Source organism: Phoenix dactylifera, chromosome 7 (genome assembly GCF_051530095.1).
Source record: "Phoenix dactylifera cultivar Ajwa chromosome 7, Ajwa_hap1_PhDact_Kaust_v1.1, whole genome shotgun sequence".
In the NCBI taxonomy this organism is placed as follows: Eukaryota; Viridiplantae; Streptophyta; class Magnoliopsida; order Arecales; family Arecaceae; genus Phoenix; species Phoenix dactylifera.
The window spans coordinates 30,774,528-30,787,891 of NC_143196.1; the positions used below are offsets into that span (position 1 = coordinate 30,774,528).

A 13,364-nucleotide genomic window follows, 5' to 3' on the forward strand; every position below is an offset into this window, starting at 1 on the left:
AAATCCTAAGACTAATGGTCTTCTCCTTGAACTCTAATGCAATGGACTTTTTCTTTTCATTTATGAATATTTTCTCTTGGATGGGATTGGATCCTAGGAGACCAGGCATAAATATTTTGCGGTAACCTTGAATCATTTATATTTGTTTGAATGGAGTTTAGTAACATAGGCAACTTTCAGATAGAATTTATTTCAAAGAAAAAAAAAGAAACATACTAAAAATACAAATTCAAAACATCACACTAAGAAAACCATGAAGGCCGCTGATCAAGAAATCCTAAACTAGGTGACTTCCTCTACATTGTTATTTTCTTAAAATTTCACATAATCCTTACATTGATAAAATCCACCAACATTATAAACCATCACACCTGGCAGTTTATAAAATTTACAAGTGGCTCCCTCAAAAACATTTTGGTTCACCGCGGCCCTTCCAAATCCCCAAATCTCGAAATCTTCTGGGCCTCAACCGCATCCTGTAACAGTAATCGCCGTTACGTTTCTCGTTAAGAGTTCGGCTAACCACCTCAATCCCCATTCCCCATCCTCTAAAAAAGAGATGGAAATTTCTCACCGTTAACGGCCGTTGAGCGCTGCTTTGTTTCCTCGCGAGTGGCGTCGCTGAATCTTGTGGAACCTTGACTGGATTTTGACGAGGTCAAGGTGAAGGCGACGAGGACGGGACTTCTGTCTCCCTTCCGTTGTCCGCCTCTCTCTCTCTCTCTCTCCCTCTCCCCCCCACCGTCCTCTTTGGTTACCTGACGGCCTCTCTCGGCCGGTCTTTTTCTCGCCTAATCTCTTTCGTTGTATCTCGTTGGCGATCGCATTCTCCGGATCTCCTTCTCGGCATTTCACTTCTGCTGCTTTGGCAAATCTCCTGAGGGTTCGAACCATCTACCTGAATTTCTAATTTTAGAAATTTTATTCTCTGATCGGCAGGAAGAATCATAGGAGGTAATTAGTGCTTCCTATCTATCAAATGCTGGAACCGTAATCATCTTTTTTTATCTTTTTTTGTAATTTGTAATGTGAAAATTTATGATCTCTTTACATTGCCGCGAGATCTGATTATTTCTGCTCAACATGTGAATATTAGGAGAAAATATATAATGTATTCCTTGATCGGAGCAATTTAAACCCTAAACATTTGGATTCGTATGATACGAAACTGAAAAGACATGCTACAAATTTGTTGTCAACTTTCAAGGGCAAATCAAATAGTTTACAAGAAACTGGTAAAGAAGTTATCGAGGAAAATGCCACCAGGCCATAGCTACTTAATTTGTTAATTTGAAGGAAATTGAAGTCGGTGAAATATGAAAAAGATGTACGGATCAAGTCATCTTCAGCTCACGTTATGGTTTGATGTAACATGAAAAGATGACTGAGTTGACGCATAAACCTATATACGATTAGAAGAGATGAGATCGCAGAGTATGAATCGGAACCTGTACCAAGAGATCCAGCAAACAAGGTGACTGTCTACTGGATGGAAAAAACAGGTTTTCTCTACATCCAATAGATACAATGATCATATCTTGCTTCTAGGTTTTTGATGATTGGATGGCGCTATGGACTGCAGCTTAACCAATTTGTCCTCATGCAAATTTTGATGCATGTGCCATACTTGATTTTTTTGCCCTCTTTCTTGTTCCTACAAAGATGATTACTCTTAGCAGTGCTTTTTCTCGATTTTTGTCATTTAATTAACTTCATATTTGACGCACTGTTTGTCAAAAAAATATGCAGATGGGATCTGTAGGGAAGCCAGACCCTGAACTAGATGAAGAGACTCTCGTGAGTTTGCCTCTTGATGCAAGGAAGATGCACACGTTTGAGCATATTGGGTCACTTGCAGCTGTTGCTCAGGCATTCACCCCTAGGAAAACACGTAGTAGACTACTGATGAGTATTTACATCGTTCTTATCAAAGCAAAAATAAATGTGTTATTACCTTTCGGACCTTTGGCAGTCATACTTCACTATCTTACTGGAAAGCAGGTATCTCATGATTATTGTAGTTTCAGCTGCTAGACTGCTTATTTATAGCCTTTCCTTAGTTTCTCATAGTAAACATTTGTTACTAAGATAAAGAAATAATAAATTGCTGCAATGCTTTTGTATTAACAAGTTCCGGTCAATGAACAGCTTACTTGCACAAGGTCCAACATGGATGACCAACATCCAAAATTGTTCGTCATTTACTTGTTAGCCCTCCAATTACTAAATTTTGTCATTATATGCAAGTTTTGCCTGAGATAACTGACTTTGGTTAATCCTATCCTGATCATGAACTAGGGTTGAAAACGAATGTACATGCAGACTGAAGGTTCCAGTATCATCGGAGATGATTAAAACAAAAATCAAGACATTGTGTAGCCTAGTAAATTTTCCTTTTTGGATTTGAGCTCCATAAAATGCTGCAGTGGCATGTTGTTGGTATACTTAAATACCAAAGCTGAAATACTTTGGCTCATTAAATTGTCATAGTTCTTGCTTCAGTTAGTAAGAAGGATTGAAAAATTACTATGGGTGTTTCTATGTATTGAAGTTGTAAATTACTTTTTTTGAAAGTGCACCTTCAAAGCTTACAAGTTTGCTATACTTGGTCTTTTCTGGGTTTTAAATCTGAAAGATATGCAAGTTAATGACAAGTTCTTTTCTTCACATTTCAGGGATGGGTTTTCTTTTTCAGCTTAATAGGCATAACACCTTTAGCTGAGCGTTTGGGCTATGCGACTGAGTAAGTCATGCTGTGTCTATGCAATTTTCTTCTACTAGCGCTCCTTAACTCTGCTGTTTCTGGGCATGTCAATTGATATGTTATCATTGCTGTTATACAGGCAGCTTGCATGCTACACTGGCCCAACAGGTACATTGAGTTTTATATCTGTAATATCTTAATTCAAGTTCCATGTTCTTCATGAAATAGTAGGCATTTCATTTTTATTTTATTCCAAGCAACTTCTTGCTTGTAACCAAATTATTTTAAGTCCAGTAATGAATAATATCTGGAAAATGCAGTTGGTGGCCTGTTGAATGCTACATTTGGTAATGCGACTGAAATGATAATATCAATATATGCACTGAAAAATGGAATGATTCGTGTAGTTCAGCAATCCTTGCTGGGCTCCATCCTATCAAATATGCTCTTGGTTTTAGGATGTGCTTTCTTTGCTGGAGGGGTTGTTCATTATAGCAAGGATCAGCTCTTCAACAAGGTAGCTTTTAGAACATTGAATTCATTTCTGTGAAAATTTTCTCCAGTTACTGGTGTGTTTGTATTTCACCCTATAATATAACATTATTCTACAACAGGCAACTGCTTTGGTAAACTCAGGGTTACTTTTGATGGCTGTCTTGGGTATAATGTTTCCAGCAGTTCTTCACTCTACACACTCAGAAGTGCAATATGGGAAATCAGAAGTGTCTCTTTCAAGGTTTAGCAGTTGTGTCATGCTTGTAGCATATGCTGCCTACCTTTATTTTCAATTGAAGAGTCAGCCCAGTCTTTACAATCCTATTGATGGAGTAAGTCATTTGATCTGGTTCATGACCCTGGTGTTTCATTTATCTTTATCGGAGTATAATTATGGATTTCTCTATGACTTGCATATGGTTTTTCCAGCCACATGCCCCTTTGATCTTGCGTAAATGATTACCTATTCTTGATCTACATCTCCTGTAAAGAATGATTTTAAATAAGAAGACCACAATGACAATGCCATTTTAAATGAGCATTTGCTACCAATCAACAATTATCTTTTTCCTTAAAAAAAATGGCTTTCAGTTGATTCAAAAATCACATTTTATGCCTAGTTGATCTGATTCCTGGTATAAATTTTGATTCCCAGGCCTGGATCAATTTTCACTGGCTATTAAGGTTCTATAACATAACTTACATATTCATTCGTCTGATTTGATGTTCATCTTTCATGTTAGCCTATTTGGGAATACCATGTCTGTTCATTTTGTACCTTGTAATGTGCTTAAAGATAGAGCTGCTTGAAAGGGCCTAAACCATCTATGAGCTTTGTGGCATTTTGTATTAATTATGATCCTGTACCTTTTTGACTTTGCATAAACATGAGCACCTATAGATGGTGCAGCCACCAAGCAAGACATCTAGAAATTGTTTTAAGCATGCTTTCCTAAAAGTATCTTACAAGTGGAAGTCCATATAACTATGTTTTTTTATGCTAGTCATATTAGATCTTTCAGGGAGAATTGACTCAAATTAGAGATCATCTACTTGATCAAGTCATCCAGGATGGGGCTGTGAATTTAGTGAGCCATTTGTGAACTGCTCAGTTTTGGCTAGATATATGACTTGATGAGAGCTCACTCGATCAGCAATTAAGTTGAACTCAAGCCTAGATCGAAGTTTGAAATAGTTGTGTTAAACTTAAGCAATGTGCAACTTCCATGTTTAACTCACCTAAGCTTGCTTGAGTTGCAGGTGGAAATGGCTTGGGTTGTAGGTGGAAATGACATGGCTTGTGTCAACTATGACCATATGTGTAATGTGGACCCATTATGACAAGACCTGACCTTTCCTACCCGAACCCTCCCAAAAAACTAAAGAAATAAAAAGAACATATCTTATGTTTTGATGCAGTATGCTATGCATTTTTGTTCGGTAAAGAAGTTGCTTTCTTTGTAATAATCATTTCAAGTGATGATTGTTTATCAATTTGCCATGGTCTTTGTTTTCCCTGGTTTAATAGGGAGACATTCCACTCTTTTTTCCTTACGATTACATTTTCTTTCTAGTGATTGTTATCATTATACTAGTCTAGTGCTATTATAAAATCTTACATGATTTGCTGCAGAGATGAGAGAGTAGTATGAGCAAGGATCATTATGCTGTGCCGGTTCGCATCGAGTCCTAGCCGAACGGGATGGAACCGGTCCGGTTCCGTCCGGTTCGCTCTTGTATCGGCCGGTTTCGGCCTCTACCAGGTCGGCACGTTTCAGCCTGAATCGGGCGGTACGGCCCGGTTTAGCATTCCTTGAGTATGAGAAAACTATAACAATAGTTATTGCATCTTTTTGGGTGACATGGCCTATTTTTCATTTCTATAGGTTGTTTCATAAATACATATACAGTTCTTTGTATGTCAAAACTTTGGTATTTTGTGTTATAAATTAAATATATCCAGTGTGTTTCTATGTCTGCTCAGCTTATCAAAATTCAGTATTGGAACATCTTGTGTATTTCAAAAAGAAAGTGCTCGTCATGCATCTGACTTTATGTTGATATTTTCAATGTACATTGGACTTATATACATTAAAGTATGCATCTAGTTTTGCTTTGGAAAAATGCCACTAACAAAACATGTGCAATTGCTAACACTATTGGAAGTTGCATGCTTGATTATCATGTAATCTTGTTCAACATGTATGATAATGATGGTCAGTATAGCAGGAGACTCATATTGATAAAACTTTGATGCTACAGTAAGAAAGAAGCATGGTTTCAGTTCCTCATTGCATCCTTGGGTATTGCAATTCATAGTGTCTTGTCTTATACTCTTATAAATGCTTCTTAAACATTTTATGTAATGATCAATGATATAGGAAGAGCGACATAATGAGGAAGATATTAATGAAGAGGATGTTCCTGAGATTACTCAATGGGAAGCAATATCCTGGCTTGCTGTGTTGACCATATGGATTTCCATTCTTTCTGGATACCTTGTTGATGCTATACAGGTAATAAATATTTGCATTTAGTAACTCTGCTTGTACATTCAAATTTGCGATTTTTTTCTATTCCTTAAAATATTGTTAAGCTTTCTTGCTTCTAATTTTAGTTTAGCTGCAAGATTGGAGAGAACTAGTTCTATGCCAATAATGCTGTTTGTTTAGAGTCATTACCAAAATTTGAAATCTCACAATGTACCCCCGTATCTTCCATATAGAAGTACAGTGCAGTACACATTATGCCCCCAATATTTACTAACAGTTTGCCAAACCAGATGGTAACCCAATGTCAATATTGGCTGACATAGATAACATGATGTGAGGCGTTGAGATTTCAAACCTTGATATCACTATGTTAAGGTCAAATTTTTTTCATTAAAGCATGTCAAACTTGATGCAACTTGTAGAGCATCAATTTGGTTGTTATCATATTTGAAAATGTTCTTTTTATTTTTTTCTCTTTTGCGATTTCTGGAGCTGAATTATATATATATATATATATATATATATATATATATATATATATATATATATTAAAAAAATGATGAAGTACTATAACAGAGCATATGGCATTCCAATTTTAGTTTTGCCATTTCACGTTGAAATGCTTAAGTTATCAAATTGTTGCTAGTCATTGCAGCAAACTGCTTCATTGGTCATTATGACATGGCAAAATTTTTCTACATTTCTCATCCAGGGGCAAGCCTTTTAATTTGGAGAACTTATCAAACTACACGTGTCCATTCTATATAGGGTAAGCTCTATTGATCAAGCTGGGATCAACTAAGCTGGAAACAATTCAACAATTGGCTCTTGGTGTCTTACCAAACCTATACTACTTTGTGCCTAATTCTTAGGGAAGCAACTTTGGATGAAGGAGCACCCGCCATGCAATATAAAATGTTTGTTGGCAGTTAATAGTAGTAGATTGTACTGGAACCTGCAAACCCAGTACCTGACCTGAACCCGATCCAACCCCGACCGGAACCCAACAATGAATGTATTGTATTTAAAATCAAACTCAAACTTGTTGAAACTTTCAGGTTGAATCTGGTATACAGGTTTTTATACCTGACCAACCTGAACATGCATAACTTACCAGATTTATTACAAACATTCATGCATGCATCGCATATACATTCAAAAAAATCTAAGACACATCCATAATTATTTATTTATATATTCTTCAATATGAAAAATAAAAACTAATGATAGGTTGGAACATGTTTGGGTATTTATACTTGACTATGATTAAAGTGTATATTTTCAATTTTTAATCCATTATTATCATATAGTTAATCATCAGGTGCTTGTTCTTCATGATTTAATTTTCATAGCATGTATTGGATTTTTGTAAACTTTGTAAAGCATAGGTTGTTCAGCTTGATTGGCTCTTTCGAGATATAATATTTGGTACCCAACGGGTACTCAAAACCATCCTCCAACTGACCTAGACCTGATACAGATATTTATCACTCAAACCCGGACCTGACCTGATCCTTCAATGGATTGGGTAGGGAACGAAAGTTAGTCTTGGGACCTTAATGTGTACAGCTCTGAGTTTAGCAAAACCAGGACCTGATCTGACTGATAGTACCCTTAGTTCATACTTAATAGTTCAACCCCTATAAAAAGTTCTCATTGTATAATGAAGGTATACAAGTTTTTATATCAAATCCAGTTGCCCTTTCTTGTGACCCTTCAACTTGAACTGGAGATCATCCTCTCATCTAAGCATTGTTTGCTTAAATTGTCTTCATCTTATATCAAGACTGGAGTTGTGAAAGTTATTGTCTTCTTACTGTTATATAGTAAAACTGTAGCTCCATTGGTTATTGAAGATCTAATTGTCATACTGGTTCTCTACTAGGGAGCATCTAAATCATGGAACATGCCGGTGGCTTTCATCAGTGTTATTTTGCTTCCTATTGTTGGAAATGCTGCTGAGCATGCTAGTGCAATAATGTTTGCCATGAAAGACAAGCTTGTAAGTGCTTTGAATCATAACCATAGATTATCCAATCATTTTGTTGATTTAAGTTTTACTTCCCCCCTGCAGGACATCACATTGGGGGTTGCCATTGGATCATCCACACAGATATCTATGTTCGCGGTAATTATTTAAATATTTTTAAAGCTTAATGTATGCTGTTTTGAACCCAGAAGTTCCGTAATCAGTCGTTTGCAGTTTCTTTTCCTATAGATAAGTGATATGTATTCTTGCTCTATGAATGTTATTAGCGGAAAAATTATTGTTGTTGCCACTTACCAAACAGGGAAACCAGTTTGTTACATTTTATAATAGAACTAATTCTTTGATCCATTTTGTTCACTATTATGAGAAATTATTATAATCAGAAATGGGTGATTTTAGTACATATGCTTAGTTTGGCTACAGAATAAGCAAGCTATGAACATAGAAAGATGGCAGGAGGAGCTTCCATGCAGGGAGAATTTCCCATGGATTTTTGTTGTTTTTCTAGTAAGAAAAGATAATATGCTTCTGAGAAGCTCTTCCCTATTGATGAAGTCAGGATAGTATCTAACTTGGTAGGTATTTGAAGCTATGATATGTGCAGCTCATGGGCCCTAGTAATAGAATAAAAAGAAGCCTATGTTCATATATCATAGCCGTCAAAAGCATCTGATGTTCATTTTTTGCAATTCAGATCTTTGTAAAGTTTGAATATGTAATTAATTATTTGATTTATCTATGGATAGATGATTTCATACTTCCTTTTCCAAGTACATGAATATATAAATGGATTGGTTAATTCTAGCTATTATATGCCAGTGATTACTTGCAACATATATTCAAGAAATACTTCAAGAGTTTGTTAAATATCATGCCTTCCTTTCTGATTAAACTGACGTTTGTAAAAATGATTTCTTGAATTAAAAATATGCTATATTGAGGTCGAAAATGACTAATGCTGCTGCCAATTGTAGATACCATTCTGCGTGGTTGTTGGTTGGATTATGGGGAAGCAAATGGACTTGAATTTTCAATTATTTGAGACAGCTACTCTCTTTATAACAGTACTTGTTGTGACATTTATGCTTCAGGTCTGTCTTAAATGCTCCCAGCATTTTGTTTATGTTTCTCATTTATGTATTTAGCTCCATAACTGCTGATTGTCTTCTCTTGCTGATAAAAGTGATCTGTTTTGATTATGTGCTAAGATGGTGATCTAAAACATGCGTATACTTAACCAACATATTGCATCTGTACTAGGATTCGACAGATGATCTGTCATTTTAAGATGTTGCTCTTATGCCCTAAAAGATAAAGGCTGAATTGCCACGCTGCTGTGGTGTATTTCAAGTTTCTTGTTCATATAAATTTAAGGATCTAAGCATTGAAATGAATGCAGAAATAAGCAGCAGGGCATGAAGCCATATTTATACGTGTAAGTCTCTCACTAAGAATATGCCACCACCATTAGGGGTGCACAAATTTATCCAGATAATAAAAAATAAAAGAATATATCAACATGAGCATCATACTAGATGTGCAAAAGAAATAAAAGACATAGTAGATGTTCATGCTTCAAAATACATAAGTATTTCATAGTAGGCTACCATCCTATCCCCAGCCCCCAACTCCTCATGTCCCCTCTCCTTCAAAGTTGGGTTGGATCAGTCACTTATAGCTGCTTAGGAGATGATAGAGCAACTGCATACGTATATCTCTAAATGTTAAAGAAGAAAAACTGAGCTGGTAATTTAGCAGCCAAGATATGAGCCTTTTGTTTGAGTGGTTGTCTAACAGTCTCAAGGACTGAATTTGCAAGATGAGTAAGTTCCTGAGGATGTTCAACCACAATCAAGGGGGGTCAGGCATTACATGCAAGACCATAACCATGCTTAGATGATGCCTGATTTGAATGCAGTGGTGGCATCATGAGAGGTCTTTAAACAGGCTCATATGGAAGTGTCATTATACTGAGGCAGCAACCATATGCTTCAAGGTTCAACCAAGACAGATGCCATGAGTCATAGGGTAATGACTGTGAAAGCCTTATAAGGGTCCTTACGTAGAAAAGTAGAAACATATTGTGGCCAAATGCAGGTTGGCATTGGCGAAAATTAGACATCATGATTAGATGTGTCCAAGAATGGCATGGAGGCACTATAAAGAAGAAACAACCCAATAGTCAATGTTTGAAGCAGAGAATTGATGTAAGATAAGGATGTAGCTCCTAAGACAGTAAAACACTAATTTAAAATAAAGGAAGGTGGTAACAAAGATGAAGGCTGCATGTGCAGGTAATTTGATATGCAGTGCAAAGGGTTATGTGAAGCAAAAAGCTAGAATTGGTCAATGATGTGATGAAAATTAAAATTCACATGAGAAATCAGAAACCTGATCAAAACATAATGAATGACAGTAGAATACAATAGCTAAGGGGCAGATACAGAAAAGGGACAAATATGGAACACAGAGACAATGATCACATGAACAAAACAAACAAGCACAAGAGTATCTCTGAATGCATTTGGGGAATAAGGCCATTATCGTCATATGTAAGATGAGCCTTGTAGAGAAGAGAATTCTAGATAGCAGTTATGGAAGAAGAGCAGAGTTATAAACGGGGATATTGGAAGAGGCTTAGCCAACGCAAAATAGTTAGGAAAAGGCTGGCTGTTTATGGTTATTAGAAGAAGCTGAGCGGTGAAACTGTAATATACACAAAGCAAGTTAGAGCCAATCAAAAGCCAACACAAGGTTCGCCGTACCGGTACCGAACTCCGAACCGGTGCCGCACTAGTATAGGCGTACCGAGTGTCGGTACGGTACCGTACGCTCGGTACCGACCGTACCGACATTGGTGTACCGATACCGGTACCCATCGGTACGGGTACGGTACGCTCGGTACCGACTGGTACCGACCGGTACAGCGAACCTTGCCGGCAACATAAGTGGTACTGATATATGCAATAACTAGCAAATGAGCAAAAGGCTCAAATAATGAAAAGGTCTGAGAAATAGGAGGAGAAAACTAAGATAACTCAGATGGGAGCTGCAAGAAGGATTTTTAAATTGCATTGTTAAAAACAATGTAGTCCATATGTTGAGGGTGATTTTAAACATAAATGGACATCAGCAACTGGGAATCATGAAAGGAATAGGTTGGTTTGTGAAGAAACTATTGTTTGAACTCAGACCAAAAGGCTGAACAAATTGAACTGAGAGCAATCTGGCTAAGAAATACGAAGATTAAATGGAGCTTTTGACTACATCTATGGTCTTAGGTTGCATCTGAATGTAATTCGAAATCTCATAACCTTAACCTAAACTGTAAAATCTAATATTTTACTCATTTTATAATTTTTGTGACTACAATTGGCATGTTTTTTGCTTTTAAAAAATGACGGAAGAATTGACAATGGAACCAAATGCAACTTTGATTTTTCAAGAATTTAATCTGAATATCTTGGACTAGGTTTGATGCTAATTTGGCTTTTAGGAATAAGTAAAACAATTAAATTTATTGGAATCTAGTTGAAGTGTTATTTAGTTGACTGGTAAACCAGTGATTTGACATCTTAGATCATTTTACCATTTATTATCAACTTTAAAGTGTTACTCAATTGCTAGCGAAACCAGTTACTGCATTCCTTTTTTCAGTAAGGGTGATTATATATTTCTTTACTAATGCACTTTTTGTATGAATCAGTAGTTTATTGGTCAACTTGTACACTGGCATGAGTATTTCTGTACTGATAGTCATGAAAGAAATTTTGTATTGACAGACCTAAATTTTTCTCTGATATGCATAATGTTACAATGTTTAAACTTTTAAGACTGAGTTAAATGCTTGTATATTAGGAAAAAATCCATCACTTGTTATAAATATTGACTGGGCTGGAAATTAGTTGGATGTCAATGTTTTCCTTTGCTAACTTTTATAGGGTCGGTCAATTTCTTATTCTCCAAACTATGGGACTTGCGATATGTTATTTAAAAACTTTTGAACATCAAATTAAACCTTGAATGTTAAATGACTAATACACGCAAACAAAACTAAGAATTAGCAAAAACATCCAGTATCTCATGTTTTCTCCCATGTCTTTCAGGAAGGTACTGCAAACTATTTCAAGGGGCTGATGCTTATCTTATGCTATCTAATTGTTGCTGCCAGCTTCTTTGTACATATTGACCCTGCAACCAGTAAGTACTGATAAAACATTATTGGTGTATTTTAAACTTCATCTTTCATTCAAAAGTATGAATGATACTGTAAGAGTTTTAAATTTCGGTCAAATAACCATAAATTGATTAATTTAAATATCCAAACTTAGTGGGAACAATATATTCACCATTCGATCATTTACATTGTTCAATGTTTTTAGCTGCAGCCACTGCTTTTGGTATATAATAAGGCCAATGAAATTGAGATGAAAGTAACAAATTTAAGGATGTCAACATGTGGTTAAAGTGCGTAAAATTTTGGTATTGTATTAAGATCATCATGAGAAATTATCTAAACACACTTCTTATTGGCACTAGATGGGACATGGTAAAATAGGATCTTGTTAAAAAACACAGACTAGTTCTGTGCTTATCATTATGCTTGCAAAAACTGCAGTTTGTTTTTAAATGTTTTGCATGCTCCCTTCAACGTGAAATGTGAACAATTTGGCGAGCATGCTGCACTTTTGCTGCAGTTTTCTCAGAAACATAAGCCAGTTTTGAACTTCAAGCAGCATATAATTAACTGGCTGGCTTTTGACAGGTGATGATTAATTATTGAAGTTTAAAGATGATCATTTTCAACAGTGCATTCCGACATCTGTGCTGACCAATGTGGAATGAGACATTGCGAATTAACGGCAACATGGAGTGTGGAGCAGTATATCCCAGGAGATTCCTCGATTTTTCAAGGAACTTGGATTGTTCTATATCCACGTTGAAATTGTGAAATTGTGTTGCAATAGGCTTCTAGTATTAGCTAAAGTAAGTAGGTGAGGTTGCTTGTCACATTATTTTAGCATTATCCTTCGTCCAGGAAGCTGAACTTTGTTGGCCTGGAAATAATCATGGACTCATCTTTTTGAATGATCTTACGATGAAATTGTTACAGCATGCTTCACCTTATAATGATTCTTGGTGCTAGTTGCTCATGGCAATGGTGTACTGATAATTGTTAATGAGATGGGACCATGGCCCTGCCCCCCCTTTTTTTTGGTATAAAAATGTGTTATCAAAATATTATGGATATGAGTTTCTAAAGGTAGCTGACTCACTAATCCATCAGCCACTGGATGCCACCGCAGTGGAAGGGAATGATTGCTTGAGCATTTTACAGGAATGATTCTAAAGGTAGCACTCATTGCAATACAAACCATAGATTACCTTACTCTTTATTTAAAGTACTCTGTTAATTATTTACAAATACTAAATTGACCGGGCGTGGGTTACCCAAGCTCCAACCTTATCAACCTGCTGTCATCAAACTACAGGGTGCGACAACTCAGCTGCTGGGCTTCCCAGATCCAGCCATCCTCCCTCTCTTACACGTCCCTCTCTTACCTTATCACCAACCGTTCTCACCATCTATTCGACCACGTCGCCTCCAAGCTACGCCCCGAACAGATTGGAGTGCTACTTTTTATCTTCTAGCAAAAGGTATTTATTGTTGGATGATGGATGT

At 36.4% G+C, this 13,364-nt stretch overlaps 1 protein-coding gene across 3 annotated transcripts; it reads left to right on the forward strand.

The window, feature by feature from the left end:
- The first annotated feature begins 443 nt into the window (after positions 1 to 443).
- LOC103702701 (vacuolar cation/proton exchanger 2-like) lies at positions 444 to 12,834 on the forward strand. 3 transcript variants are annotated; one of them, XM_008785241.4, is made up of 12 exons: positions 444 to 954; positions 1,750 to 2,001; positions 2,676 to 2,743; positions 2,844 to 2,872; positions 3,025 to 3,221; positions 3,319 to 3,531; positions 5,581 to 5,715; positions 7,577 to 7,693; positions 7,766 to 7,819; positions 8,656 to 8,772; positions 11,788 to 11,881; positions 12,447 to 12,834. In XM_008785241.4, exons 2-12 carry the CDS (start codon positions 1,750 to 1,752, stop codon positions 12,455 to 12,457), a joined length of 1,287 nt encoding a protein of 428 aa, XP_008783463.1. In that variant the 5' UTR covers positions 444 to 954; the 3' UTR covers positions 12,458 to 12,834. The 3 variants fall into 3 exon arrangements, with proteins under 3 accessions (XP_008783463.1, XP_088557766.1, XP_038983137.1); XM_088701640.2 differs by having other exon boundaries at positions 468 to 1,502; XM_039127209.3 differs by having other exon boundaries at positions 631 to 883.
- The last annotated feature ends 530 nt before the right edge of the window (positions 12,835 to 13,364 follow it).